General features: G+C 42.4%; 1 protein-coding gene across 4 annotated transcripts in view; it reads left to right on the top strand.

The window, feature by feature from the left end:
* ACMSD (aminocarboxymuconate semialdehyde decarboxylase) overlaps nucleotides 1-11,873 on the top strand; it is a 78,482-nt gene extending 66,609 nt beyond the window's left edge. For all 4 annotated transcript variants that reach the window (XM_073647288.1, XM_073647287.1, XM_073647291.1 and 1 more), the window contains 6 exons: nucleotides 2,085-2,321; nucleotides 7,640-7,733; nucleotides 9,240-9,335; nucleotides 9,460-9,632; nucleotides 10,406-10,504; nucleotides 11,495-11,873. In XM_073647288.1, coding sequence (XP_073503389.1) covers nucleotides 2,085-2,321; nucleotides 7,640-7,733; nucleotides 9,240-9,335; nucleotides 9,460-9,632; nucleotides 10,406-10,504; nucleotides 11,495-11,557 — 762 coding nt within the window. In that variant the 3' untranslated portion in view covers nucleotides 11,558-11,873. The remainder of the gene's footprint in view (nucleotides 1-2,084; nucleotides 2,322-7,639; nucleotides 7,734-9,239; nucleotides 9,336-9,459; nucleotides 9,633-10,405; nucleotides 10,505-11,494) is intronic.
* The last annotated feature ends 3,297 nt before the right edge of the window (nucleotides 11,874-15,170 follow it).

Here is a 15,170-nt window from a genome sequence, read left to right as displayed (position 1 = left end):
CAAAATGTGCAATCTGCATTCAAACAAAATTTGTCAGGTGCATAAGTATGGGCACCTCGCCAGAAAAGTGACATTAATATTTAGTAGATCCTCCTTTTTGCAAAAATAACAGCCTCTAGTCGCTTCCTGTAGCTTTTAATGAGTTCCTGGATCCTGGATGAAGGTATTTTTGACCATTCCTCTTTACAAAACAATTCCAGTTCAGTTAAGTTTGATGGTCGCCGAGCATGGACAGCCCTCTTCAAATGATCCCACAGATGTTCAATGATATTCAGGTCTGGGGACTGGGATGGCCATTCCAGAACATTGCAATTGTTCCTCTGCATGAATGCCTGAGTAGATTTGGAGCGGTGTTTTGGATCATTGTCTTGTTGAAAGATCCATCCCCTGTGTAACTTCAACTTTATCACTGATTCTTGAACATTATTGTCAAGAATCTGCTGATACTGAGTGGAATCCATGCGTCCCTCAACTTTAACAAGATTCCCGGTGCCGGCATTGGCCACACAGCCCCAAAGCATGATGGAACCTCCACCAAATTTTACTGTGGGTAGCAAGTGTTTTTCTTGGAATGCTGTGTTTTTTTGCCGCAATGCATAACGCCTTTTTGTATGACCAAACAACTCATTCTTGGTTTCATCAGTCCACAGGACCTTCTTCCAAAAAGAAATTGGCTTCTCCAAATGTGCTTTTGCATACCTCAGCCGACTCTGCTTGTGGCGTGCTTGCAGAAACGGCTTCTTTTGCATCACTCTCCCATACAGCTTCTCCTTGTGCAAAGTGCGTTGTATAGTTGACCGATGCACAGTGACACCATCTGCAGCAAGTTGATGCTGCAACTCTCTGGAGGTGGTCTGAGGATTGTCCTTGACTGATCTCACCATTCTTCTTCTCTGCCTTTCTGATGTTTTTCTTGGCCTGTCACTTCTGGCCTTAACAAGAACTGTCCCTGTGTTCTTCCATTTCCTTACTGTGTTCCTCACAGTGGAAACTGACAGGTTAAATCTCTGAGACAGCTTTTTGTATCCTTCCCCTGAACAACTATGTTGAATAATCTTTGTTTTCAGATCATTTGACAGTTGTTTTGAGGAGCCCATGATGCCACTCTTCAGAGGAGATTCAAACAGGAGAACAACTTGCAAGTGGCCACTTTAAGTAGCTTTTCTCGTGATTGCATACACCTGGCTATGAACAAAACCAAAAAAAGTGCTTTAGTAAGTCAGTAAAAAGTAGGTAGGAGTATTTAAAACAAGAAAATTATAAGGGTGCCCATACTTATGCACCTGACAAGTTTTGTTTGAATGCAGATTGCACATTTTCTGTTAGTACAATAAACCTCATTTCAAGGCAGAAACATTACTGTGTCCAACAGTTATTACATATATCAAACTGAAATAGCTGTTGCAAAAACACCAATTTTTATAAAGCATTAAGCTTAAGATTAATAGGGGTGCCCAAACTTTTTCATATAACTGTATTACTTTGTACATTAAATGCTAAAAGAAAAAAAAGAAACCCCAGAATTTCTGGGTTTTTGGTAATTGCACTTCCCCCAAAAATGCAATAACAAGCATTCAAAATGTCCTCTGTAAGCAAACATGATATCAATAAAAATGACAGATGTCATATATATGTTTTATATATAAAATAAAGACATAAAAAAAATATTACTCAAAAATTCATTCATTCAAACAATAGGTCATTTTCTGTTGACATGTTCCCTTTAAGGATCAGTAGGGATTTCACTTATGGTCTAATAATAAAGTTTAGAATTTTGTGGATCAGTTTCTTGTTGTTTTTAAACTTTGTGTTTCATATATGTTAATGGAAACCTTTATTTTTTTTACTTCAAGAGGATGAAAATCTTTCCTGATCATTGATTACAAGCAGAGATTGTGAAAACTGGGAGGAATTGGAAAACAGTATAAGAATACTGAATTGTTTTCATTATGCAATAAATAGAATTATTGACTTATGGCCAATGGCATGTACCAACCAGACCTTTGAAGGAAAAGAAAAAAGTCTTTGCAGCTCATTTGGAGAAGCATGTCACTCTCAGGTCACTGTGTGATTTCTCCTTCTAGGCGAAGCCACAAGACACCTTGGACCTTTCCCGCTTTCTCAATGATGACTTGGCCGCTGTGGTCAAGAAGCATCCAAAGAGATTTGTTGGGCTTGGGACGCTCCCGATGCAAAGTCCAGAGCTTGCGGTGCAGGAAATGCACCGTTGTGTGAAAGATCTGGGGTTCCCAGGGGTGCAGATTGGATCCCATGTGAATCAGTGGGAACTGGACTCAACAGAGCTCTACCCTGTATATGCAGTAAGTGGTCATTACAGCTAAAGGCACAGGAACATTCTTTGGTCGCTATTAGACACTAAACGGACGCACGTTCTAATAAGGCCTATGCATGGCACAAAGGGGCTATGTATCATTCATAACTCAATTTATGGACATCTATAGTTTGATTTCTTTGCCTGTGTGGATTGGATGGGTTGTTACTGACATCTGGTGAGAATTTCATGTCAATATCACCTTTAGAAATATATTTACTTATAAAATTGGTGACGTGTTCAATACCTATTTCACCCACTGTAGATGCAGAGTAGAGATTTGTTTAAAGAAACACAGCTAATCCTGACAAAATATGATCTAACATCTTCTGACTAGATTCTTTCCAGCCTAGTCCAACACAAACACTGCAGTACTCCCATTCTACCTCTAGGTGTCGCTAAAGGTTTTCTACACAGAAAATATTAGCTCAGCAGCAGCTTTATATTTCTCTACATAGCAACACCGCCATCTAGTGGCAAAAATATTACTTACGCTTACCAGGACATTTACAGAAGCCCAGCAATAAGTTATGGTCACCTTTGACATTTAGTTATTTTCCTCACTTATATAGCGCCATTAATTCCACAGCACTTTACAGACATTATGGGCACTGTCCCCATTGGGGCTCACAATCTAGATTCCCTATCAGTAAGTCTTTGGAGTGTGGGAGGAAACCGGAGAACCTGGAGGAAACCCACGCAAACACGGGGAGAACATACAAACTCCTTGCAGATGTTGCCCTTGGAGGGATTTGAACCCAGGACCCCAGCGCTGCAAAACAACAATGCTAACCACTGAGATGGAAAAAAAATATTTTTATATAGGATAGCAGTTATCTTTTGTTAAAAAAAAAAAAACTGCATTAATTTTCAGTTTGCAATCTCCCTTCCTTCATTCATTTCAGACCCCTTGATATACAATTTGCAGCCTGATCCAAATTTTAGATTTTTTCATGTTTCCCTACCTGTAATATAAGCTGGATGTGAGGTCTGTTTGTCTCTCCCAGTGATACGTATACCCTGGATGTGATGTGTCTCTCCCAGCAATATAGGCTGGATGTGAGGTCTGTAAGTCTCTCCCAGTAATATAGACTGGATGTGATGTCTGTGTGTCTCCCAGTAATATAGGCTGGATGTGAGGTCTATGTGTCTCTCCCTGTAATATAGGGTGGATATGAGGTCTGTGTGTCTCTCCCTGTGATATAGGCTGGATGTGAGGTCTGTGTGTCTCTCCCAGTAATATAGGCTGGACGTGAGCTCTGTGTGTCTCTCCCAGTAATATAGGCTGGATGTGAGGTCTGTGTGTCTCTCCCAGTAATATAGGCTGGATGTGAGGTCTGTGTGTCTCTCCCAGTAATATAGGCTGGATGTGAGGTCTGTGTGTTTCTCCCAGTAATATAGGCTGGATGTGAGGTCTGTGTGTCTCTCCCTGTAATATAGGGTGGATGTGAGGTCTGTGTGTCTCTCCCAGTAATATAGGCTGGATGTGAGGTCTGTGTGTGTCTCTCCCAGTAATATAGGCTGGACGTGAGCTCTGTGTGTCTCTCCCAGTAATATAGGCTGGATGTGAGGTCTGTGTGTCTCTCCCAGTAATATAGGCTGGATGTGAGGTCTGTGTGTCTCTCCCAGTAATATAGGCTGGATGTGAGGTCTGTGTGTTTCTCCCAGTAATATAGGCTGGATGTGAGGTCTGTGTGTCTCTCCCTGTAATATAGGGTGGATGTGAGGTCTGTGTGTCTCTCCCAGTAATATAGGCTGGATGTGAGGTCTGTGTGTGTCTCTCCCAGTAATATAGGCTGGATGTAAGGTCTGTGTATCTCTCCTAGTAATATAGGCTGGATGTGAGGTCTGTGTGTCTCTCCCAGGAATATAAGCAGGATGTGAGGTCTGTGTGTCTCTACTAGTAATATAGGGTGGATGTGAGGTCTGTGTGTCTCTCCCAGTGATATAGGCTAGATGTGAGGTCTGTGTGTCTCTCCCAGTAATATAGACTGGATGTGAGGTCTGTGTGTCTCTCTCAGTAATATAGGCTGGAAGTGAGTTCTATGTGTCCCTCCCAGTAACATAGGCTGGATATGAAGTTTGTGTGTCTCTCCCAGTAAAATAGGCTGGATGTGAGGTATGTGTCTCTCCCAGTAATATAGGCTGGATGTGAGGTCTGTGTGTCTCTCCCCGTAATATAGGCTGGATGTGAGGTCTGTGTGTCTCTCCCAGTAATATAGGCTGGATGTGAGGTCTGTGTGTCTCCCCCAGTAATATAGGCTGGATGTGAGGTCTGTGTGTCTCTCCCAGTAATATAGGCTGGATGTGAGGTCTGTGTGTCTCTCCCAGTAATATAGGCTGGATGTGAGGTCTGTGTGTCTCTCCCAGTAATATAGGCTGGATGTGAGGTCTGTGTGTTTTTCCTAGTAATATAGGCTGGATGTGAGGTCTATGTGTCTCTCTTGGTACTATGGACAGGATGTGAGGTCTGTGTGTGTCTCTCAGTAATATTGGCCTCGATGTGAGGTCTGTGTGTCTCTCCCAGTAATAGAGGCTGGATGTGAGGTCTGTGTGTCTCTTCCAGTAATATAAACTGGATGTGAGGTCTGTGTGTCTCTTCCAGTAATATAAACTGGATGGGAGGTGTGTGTGTCTCTCCCAGTAATATGGGCTGGATGTGAGGTCTGTGTGTCTCTCCTAGTAATATAGGCTGGATGTGAGATCTGTGTGTCTCTCCCAGTAATATAGGCTGGATGTGAGGTCTGTGTGTCTCCCCCAGTAATATAGGATGGATGTGAGGTCTGTGTGTCTCTCCCAGTAATATAGGCTGGATGTGAGGTCTGTGTGTCTCCCCCAGTAATATAGGATGGATGTGAGGTCTGTGTGTCTCTCCCAGTAATATAGGCTGGAAGTGAGTTCTATGTGTCCCTCCCAGTAACATAGGCTGGATATGAAGTTTGTGTGTCTCTCCCAGTAAAATAGGCTGGATGTGAGGTATGTGTCTCTCCCAGTAATATAGGATGGATGTGAGGTCTGTGTGTCTCTCCCCGTGTCTGGGTTACGGCGACGCACTCTGCGTCACTTCCGGGTCGTGGGGTACAATAAGCAGTGGTTATGTTGCTATGATGATGCCCATGTGATCACCCACTTCCGGGTCGTGTGATACATTAAACAGCGGCTATGTCGCTATGACGATGCCCACGTGATCGTCTACTTCCGGGTCGCGGGATATTTCTAACAGCGGCTATGGTCGCTATGACGATGCCCATGTGATCGCCCTCTTTTTCGGAATGGGCGTGACCTTTACTTGATTGGCTAGAAACATGGGCGACGTCATATTTAAACACTCCGGGCTCATCCAAGGCCATCCCCTTGAGAAAGGCATTAGCGCCGAAACGCGCGTCGGGGAATCACACAGAGTACCGGTGCCACGCTACAAAGGTAACTAGATTCTACTCTTCATTTGCTTTTAGGGAGGAGAGGGAGAACACAGTATATTTGGGAGTCATTGGATATGACAATCTGTGATATTTGGATGGTTTCTCCTTTTTCCCCTTATGTGTATTTTTTTCTATGTGATAATGAGTGGTGAAATGGGGATATCAGTGAGATATACACCGGTTACCTGTGGTGATCTGCTGTAATACTCATATATGTTTTTAGTATGTTTTAACTCACTCACGTATTGGTTGCATATTTGCGTCACTCCAGATACTGTTTAAACAATAATGTCTAATAAAATATTTTCTATTTTTTCATATAATGTGCCTTAGACTCGTTGTTTTTGCTTCGGCATCCTTCCTATAAAACTGATTTAAACGAGTGGTCAGAGACATATGTCCATGAGTAGGTTGCAAAATGTATGATGTATATATTGGATATTTAATCATATTTAGCAACTTAGTACTCGGTTCTAATTCTTTCTCCCGTAATATAGGATAGATGTGAGGTCTGTGTGTCTCTCCCAGTAATATAGGCTGGATGTGAGGTCTGTGTGTCTCTCCCCGTAATATAGGATGGATGTGAGGTCTGTGTGTCTCTCTCCGTAATATTGGCCTCGATGTGAGGTCTGTGTGTCTCTCCAGTAATATAGGCTGGTTGTGAGGTCTGTGTGTCTCTTCCAGTAATATAGGCTGGATGTGAGGTCTGTGTGTCTCTCCCAGTAATATAGGCTGGATGTGAGGTCTGTGTGTCTCTCCCAGTAATATAGGCTGGATGTGAGGTCTGTGCGTCTCTCCCAGTAATATAGGCTGGATGTGAGGTCTGTGCGTCTCTCCCAGTAATATAGGCTGGATGTGAGTTCTGTGTGTCTCTCCTAGTAATATAGGCTGGATGTGAGATCTGTGTGTCTCTCCCAGTAATATGGGCTGGATGTGAGGTCTGTGTGTCTCTCCCAGTAATATAGGCTGGATGTGAGGTCTGTGTGTCTCCCCCAGTAATATAGGCTGGATGTGAGGTCTGTGTATCTCTCACCGTAATATAGGCTGGATGTGAGGTCTGTGTGTCTCTCCTAGTAATTTAGGTTGGAGGTGAGAGATGTGTGTATCTAGTGTGCAGCTGTCTTCATTAACTCATATATAAGCACAGGTTCTATCCCGCACTTATTTTCTCTTCATTAGCGTTACATCTTACCCATAGTCCTTTTTCTCTGCCCTCCTTGAGACTATAGATACATTTTCCCACCTCCACACAATGGAGGTCTGTGTACAACTCCTTTCCTGCTGTTACCTCTAAGGCCTCATTCAGATACACATTTTTGGGTCAGCTGGATCCATTTTCTATTAGATCTTGGTTGATATATCATTCTTTTTTTTCCCTTTTCTTGTGTGCAAACAACAACATTTGAAGCTTCTCCAACCCATCACACAATACATACTGGACAGCACTCAGATCAGATGTTACAGCGATACATGTGACATCCATTTTTTTATCATGGACGATTTGGATCTAAAAATCAGATCATAAATTGACATGTCAACTTTATTTTGCTGAAAATCAGCCTGCAGGAAAAAATAAAAAAAACTAAGATGATCTTAGACTATAATTGGTTTGCGTTATACGTGATAATCGGACATGTGAATGAGGCCTTGAAATGAGGAAAGGGAGGCGAGCAGTGAGTCTTCAGGAGCAATGACGGATGTCAGAGCACTCCGCAGAAGCAAAATAGTCGAATCTCCTTATCAAAAATTATTTATGAAAACACCTAATTTTGATTTAGGAAGTAAATTAACATAAAAAAAAAAAAATCTGTGTGAAAGGTTTACATAGCCTTTAAAAATAAAATAGTTCTGAGACATATCTCCTATTTGCCAATATCTGTTTCAGGCAGCGGAAGAATTAAAATGTTCTATATTTGTTCATCCCTGGGACATGCAGATGGACGGAAGGCTGACCAAATACTGGCTTCCCTGGCTGGTGGGTTAGTATTTATAGCTACTGGGTCTTTTCATGGTTTTATTGTAATGGAAAAAAAACCTTCAAAAGATGACTACTACTTGGAATGTGCTGCGTTATTGTGAATAGCATTAGGCAAGTGCTGGGCGAAGTATGTCATATTAGGCTATGTTCACACTTTGCCTTTTTACCACAGCCAAAACCTTCTCTCTTGGCAGAAAAAAAAAAAAACTGCCGCCAAAACAAAGGTTTTGCTGCGTTTTTTTGCTGCTTTTTTTCAGGATCCCAAAGTTCGGCTTTGCTTCTACCTTGCAGACATGAATAATACAAAGTGCAAGATGTATGTGAAACCATAAAACATTTTTTGGGAAAAAAAAGAGCAATCTGATAAAATTTGATAGGGGAAAGTTTTTTTTTTAATATAAAAAAGTTTGTAGGTACAGTTCACACCATCCAATATATGTTGTTCAGCCTGGTTTCCTGGGCAATCCACTCCACTATGCAGAGATAAAGCTTGCGAGGGAGCAAGCAGCGTGGTTCAAAGTTGTGAAAATAAATATTTTTTATGCCCATGCTACTATCTTAATAAAGTATTTTTGCTTTTAATTCGCTTTGCTGGATTTCACAACTGTGAAAAAGTTTTTTTGTTTATGTCTGAAAAAAATAGAGTGACTATTCTGAACCAAAAAGCCGGATTCATATATGAAGCGCAGCCGTGAACTAAGGTTATGTGAGTTCATGATAAAAATACACAGTAAAAAACAGCAGAAGTTGAATCAGCCGAGCATGGTTTACTTTAACACATATCAGTAATTTCATTAAACCATACTTGGAGTCAGGAGAAACAAAAAGGATGGCTTTAAAAAAATAAAGTGCAAATAACGTTACAAATAAAAAATATATATACTAACATCTCTGCTCATGTGAGGATGCCAAGACATTATGGTTTAAACTTGGGAGAAAAAAAAATAAATAAATAAAATAAATAAATCACAAAAATAAATGGGTTTCACGTCCTACTACACCCACACAGTGAAAAGTGTGTTTTTTGCACTTACTCATCACTTTCTATGGGTGAAAAAACACTGCAAAAATGCAGAAAAAAATGATATGCTGCACGTTTACAAAACAATGGAATCTAGAGCTTTGGAGTAGATGACTTTAAAGCAAACATTAACCCCTGTGCATATGAAGCGAGGGCATAAGGTACCCCAATTCAGCACTGCACAGCGCCACGTGAATACGTTTCTGAGACCCCAAGTTTATAACTGCATAGACCACTATGAATAGCAGAAAAAAAATATTGCTGATGTTGGAGCATTTCTCTTTCAGAAACAGTGCCACACCTGTCAATAGGTTGTATTTGGTATTGCAGAACTCGGTCCTTTTAAAAGTAAAAGGGACTGAGATGAACACCGCACACAACTTGCGGACAGGTGCAGCATTTTCGGTTATAGAAGAAAGCCATGTTTTTCTAATCCTTGACAACTCATATAATATAATATAATCTTGTCCTCTGCTGCTTTGTTAGGAATGCCTGCGGAGACCACGACTGCTATTTGCTGTATGATTATGGGTGGGATATTCGAAAAGTTTCCAAAACTTAGAGTTTGCTTTGCTCATGGAGGTAGGTCACCTACTCATCTGAAATACTCCCATTTTCCGGTGTTAGTCTATGTTCTAACAGTCTGTCATTGTATGATGGGAGTTGTAGTTTTGCAAATACTACACATGAACTTTGTGTTTTTTAGGGGGAGCCTTCCCATTTACAGTCGGTCGTGTTGATCACGGGTTTAACGTGCGCCCAGATCTCTGCGCCGTTCACAATACTGTGCCTCCTCGGAAGTATCTTGGTGCTTTTTATACGGATTCCTTGGTACATGATCCTCAGGCATTAGAACTGCTTGTAGACATAATAGGAGAGGTGAGTTACAGGTAAAGACTGGGTCATTGTCAACCAATGTGTAGGGTCACACAACTATGCTGCAGACAAATTTCCTCGTCGTAGGTTCTTGCGCTCTGAACTAATTCCCAGATCGCAGTCCTCAGCATGGTCGGGGATTGGTGGCGGTAATGCTGTCGGAGCACTACACCAGCAAACAAATCATGAGGCTAGAGCATTGTTAGCAGCAGGCCAGGAGTCCGGTCCAGTGTAGCACTACATGTACCAGGTGTAGTATCCAGAGAACAAGCAAGGAGAATAGACAGGAAACAAGGCCAAAGTCAGGATCAGTAAATAGCAATATGAACGCAGAGGAACCAATGATGAGAAGGATAAACCTCAATCTCAAAGCAATATAGGACAGAGAGACGGCTCCATCTCATGTTCTCGGGTGCCTGTTGCCCTTCCTATATGGCACTGCTGGGACACAATAATAGTACACGGTGAGGAGAGTAGCACTCAGCAAGTTATAAATTCTGGAGGAAACTTCTGCGTCAAAATCACACCTTGCACGTTAAATTTCATGGCTGAGAGAGAATGGAGGAGAAACAGGCCGATGCAAGAGAAGTAGTGGTAAAACAGCTTCATGGAGAACACCCACTGAGCTCAGAACCTGCAGGTCCATAAGCAAGAAGTCAAAAATAGAAACCAACATAAAGCAACTTGAAAGTATCAACATGTATTTATTCCACTACAGAGGTGCACAGGGTTTACGCTTTATATTTAGCTTTTTTTTTTTTTTATCTCACTTTTAGGACAAGGTTCTGTTAGGAACAGACTATCCCTTCCCTCTTGGAGAGCATAAGCCTGGACTCTTGATTGAGTCAATGGAAGACTTTGATCAAAAATTAAAGGTAAAGAGGTTTACTAAAATATATGGACCGTCTTATGCTAAGGGTGCAGTCAAATGGGCGTGTAAATCTGACCAATCGGAACGCAGCGCACGGACTGGTTGGTGGCTCTCCAGATCGGAGCGCGACAGCTTCAAGTATTTCTATGGCGCTGCCACACTCGGGTCGGGAGAGTCGCCGGCCAGTCTGCGCACTGCGTTCCGATTCCTATCTTTGTCAGATTTACACGGCCATTTGACTGCGCCTTTAGTCTCTCTCCAGACGCCCAAAAGTCATGTTTCTCTGTCTGTGGAGAGACTGTCTTCTATGTTCATCATCCGCATCTGTAGAGCGTAGCGTGGGATGGGAGGTAACAAATGCACATTTCCAGTCAGTTTTAAAGGATATGGATTTATTTATTTATTTTTTAAACTTAAAGTGTGCATTTTGGGCAAAATTTAAATTTTTGCAATTTAGTTTCCTGAAATGTTTTGCTCTGTTTCGCTTTTACAGGCTCTTTGTTTCCCTGCACATGAGTTAACAGAGTATCCATCAGTGAGCTTGTTTTGACGGGGGGAGTTTGAAGCTTTTCGGTTGTTTTTTTCCTAACAGCTCTGTGACTACATCAAACTTTGATGTGGTCTTAAACCAGTTGAAAGGAACTCAGAAGTAGACGGTTAAAAGAGATACAAACTCCCCGTCAGGATGAGCTCACTGACAGATTCTCAGTTTACTCATTCTCTAGTTGCAATTGCAACATTTTTAATAAAACTCAACTACAAAAAAATTTTTTGTCCGAAATACATACAATGAAGTAATAATAAAAGCCCCTTTACTACCCATCCTCCTAAAGGTGTTCATTGCTTACAAACCTATTCATCATTGGCATACATAAAGAATTAGGAACTGAATGGGTAGGATATTCTATTTAGTACCCCCAAAATTCTTATCTTTAGTCTCGATCATGTATTATTATTGCATTATTTTCTATATTTTTATGAGGGTTTTTTTCAGGATAAGCTTTTGGCTGAAAACGCGTTGAATTTCCTCGGACTTAACAGAACGGATTATGAGTGACAGAAGAATGACGGGCGGTGCAGCACATCTTATATACAACTCACTGGATTTCCTTACGTCTTATAGAAAGACACAAGATGATATGATGCATTCCAGCTCTGCTACATCTGTATGTGGACAGTCTGCAAGGCACTATGCTAATGGTTAGGAACAAGCCTAAACAGCAATGAAACCAGACCTCACCTGATGGCTTATCTCTAAAGTTTTCTACTTAGATCTATTGTGTACAAAGTGTGTGAAACTGAAATTTACAATTAAAAAGAAAAAGTGACCGGGTATTTGCAAGAAACAAAAATAAATATATAAGTTTCTAAAAGCCTCCAGACATTATTGCTGTTTGTAAACAGAATTAAAGCAACAATAGAATAGATCAGCTTCGCTCCCAGGGTGAACAGATCAGTCCTGAAGATATTGGAGGAGCACTGATAGTTTTCCTGCTACTTGATTAGAGCAATGAGAAGTATTCTTGCAACTTTCCGATACTAAAATATCTACTTTATTATTGTTTAAACCATAAACAAAGCAATATTTTTCTTTAAAAATGGAACGCGTGGCTTTGACTGATAACCCACAATGGTTGGGAAATGTGCTCCTTTTTAAGAAAACACTGATTTGTTTATGGTTTTAATAAAAATAATTAATAAAACTGGGTGTTTGAAGAGTGTTACTGGAATACCGCTCCTGTTTTTGCATACATCTTTAAAAATGAATTACCTCAATGCATCTATAATAAAAATAAAGCAACTTTGCAAATTTACTTGATTAAAAATCTCTTACTATAGCCCGTAAATAGCAGCTGTGAAGATCTACGACGAGTCTTCGTAGTAAACCCAGTGTGTTCTGACCCTGCAGTCGTGGGTTATTTATTATGCTTTACTTATATAGCGCCATCATATTCCGCAGCGCTATACATACATTATCATCACTGTCCCCATTAGGGCTCATAATCTACATTCCCTATCAGGATGTCTTTGAAGTGTGGGAGGAAACCCGGAGAACCCGGAGGAAACCTACGCAAACACTGGGAGAACATACAAACTCCTTGCAGATGTTGTCCGTGGTGGGATTTAAAGCCAGAGCCTATTATCTGACTCATTTTCGTATATACGCAGGTTATTACAGGGATTGTCCTCCTCGATCACTGATTAGCAGCAGCGCTGCAGACATTAACAGACCCGGAGTAGCGGTGAAGATTTAGCAGTGGACGCAGTGACAGGGACTAAAGCACAGGGTTTTTTTAAGTAACAAACTCTGCCCATAGAATGGGATATTCTGAAAGAGGACAACCCCTTTAAGAGACAGGGACCCGTTGTAAAAGAGTAACACGACTGCAGGAGCAGGGTCCGTCTTCTACAACCATGGAGAAAGAAATACCCCTGCATCGGAGCTGCATAGAATAAAAGCAGGAGGGAGATTCTTACGCGAGTATTTGCAACGTTTCATCCTTTTTTTTTTCATTTTAGATGCACTGGAGTCGGCTGGATAGATCTGCATTGCCGGCTGTGCACAGGAATTTCTCTAATTACTGACAGCAAGCAATCCGAAACACTATACAGTCTCCATGTGGCCAGCAATGATGGGAGGATTTCCGTGCAGTATCTTTCTCCCGCTTTATGCGAGCTGCGCTGTGACAGATGCCGCGGTGTTTTCATACATCTGCAGTATTTATCCCAGATCAGCAATTACGCCTCCGATTCACGGGAATTATTTCCCAACTGAAAGGTTAAATAAACAGCATTTGTGCGTCTCGCTTTGATTGGCGCTATTATTTCTTATAATGGAGCAGGGAAACCAGCGATCGTTACTGACAATCAACATAATGAAGCCGCGCAGCCCCATAGTATTATCACATTACCGGGACGGCAGCGCAGCCGCACCGACGAGACTCTCCTGGCAGCAGTCACTTCTACATCATATACGGCAGAGCAAGCGACATCAAGGATGTCAAGCTCACATACACAGAGGGCCAATATTAAAAGCTTGGACAAAGTTGCGGGCCAACCTTGATATTTTATTAAAAACATCTCTACAATTGAGAAAGTTTTTTCTTATCATTCCATGCCGAATAACGGGCCCCACATATAGCCCGCCATCCCGTTACACGGGATGGAGGGCTAGACGTGGGGCCCCACGTCTAGCCCTCCATCCCGTGTAACGGGCCCCACGTCTAGCCCTCCATCCCGTGTAACGGGCCCCACGTCTAGCCCTCCATCCCGTATAACGGGCCCCACGTCTAGCCCTCCATCCCGTATAACGGGCCCCACGTCTAGCCCTCCATCCCGTATAACGGGCCCCACGTCTAGCCCTCCATCCCGTATAACGGGCCCCACGTCTAGCCCTCCATCCCGTATAACGGGCCCCACGTCTAGCCCTCCATCCCGTATAACGGGCCCCACGTCTAGCCCTCCATCCCGTATAACGGGCCCCACGTCTAGCCCTCCATCCCGTATAACGGGCCCCACGTCTAGCCCTCCATCCCGTATAACGGGCCCCACGTCTAGCCCTCCATCCCGTATAACGGGCCCCACGTCTAGCCCTCCATCCCGTATAACGGGCCCCACGTCTAGCCCTCCATCCCGTATAACGGGCCCCACGTCTAGCCCTCCATCCCGTATAACGGGCCCCACATCTAGCCCTCCATCCCGTATAACGGGCCCCACGTCTAGCCCTCCATCCCGTATAACGGGCCCCACATAGCCCTCCATCCCGTATAACGGGCCCCACATAGCCCTCCATCCCGTATAACGGGCCCCACATAGCCCTCCATCCCGTATAACGGGCCCCACATAGCCCTCCATCCCGTATAACGGGCCCCACATAGCCCTCCATCCCATATAACGGGCACCACATAGCCCTCCATCCCGTATAACGGGCCCCACATAGCCCTCCATCCCGTATAACGGGCCCCACATAGCCCTCCATACCGTATAACGAGCCCCACAGGTCTCCACACAGAATAACGGGCCCCACATCACCCTCCATACAGCAGTCACTGTCTACATCGTATCCACGCTATATTCCATGTCAAAGAGCTTTGATAGAATATTCAGTTCTTATGCAAAGTTTTCTTTTCTATACTTTTTTCCACAGTCTTAACTTCAATGCTAAATTTGGTGCGATTTTACGAGAAACTGACATTAAAGAAACGACATGTCGATTTTCTTTTTTTCACTGCATTGTTTATAACCTCATCAGAAAAAAATAATAATTCACTGGACAGCAATGTGGTTTCCCACTGAAAGAAATAGCATTCAAAGAGAAATAAAAGCAGTTTTTTTTATATAGATTTTTCCAACTTGAAATGTCCATGTATAAAAAAAAAAACACTCAGGATAAGTTCATACAGAGGAGTTTAATGAGAGTTTTTAAAGCAGAATCAGCTCCAAAATGCAAGTAAAAAAAAACAAAACTCATATCTGAAAGACATTCACACCTAGTTTTTTATATGGATTTTGAAGCGGATCCACTTAAAAATCCTATGTGAATATGCCCATAGGTTGTTTTTCCCCACATGGCTTTTTCAGGCAAAAAAAAATCCACATCAAACAATATCGTTAAAAAGCTAAGTGGTTTCTGGCTTCTATTTTCTCAGGGTTTTAATGTGGGAAGACTT

The sequence above is a fragment of the Phyllobates terribilis genome, unplaced genomic scaffold (assembly GCF_046119375.1).
Source record: "Phyllobates terribilis strain yellow unplaced genomic scaffold, ASM4611937v1 Scaffold_9__5_contigs__length_417890890, whole genome shotgun sequence".
NCBI classification, from domain to species: Eukaryota; Metazoa; Chordata; class Amphibia; order Anura; family Dendrobatidae; genus Phyllobates; species Phyllobates terribilis.
The sequence above is the reverse complement of the archived record's forward strand: the minus strand, read 5'-3'. Positions and strand labels throughout refer to the sequence as shown.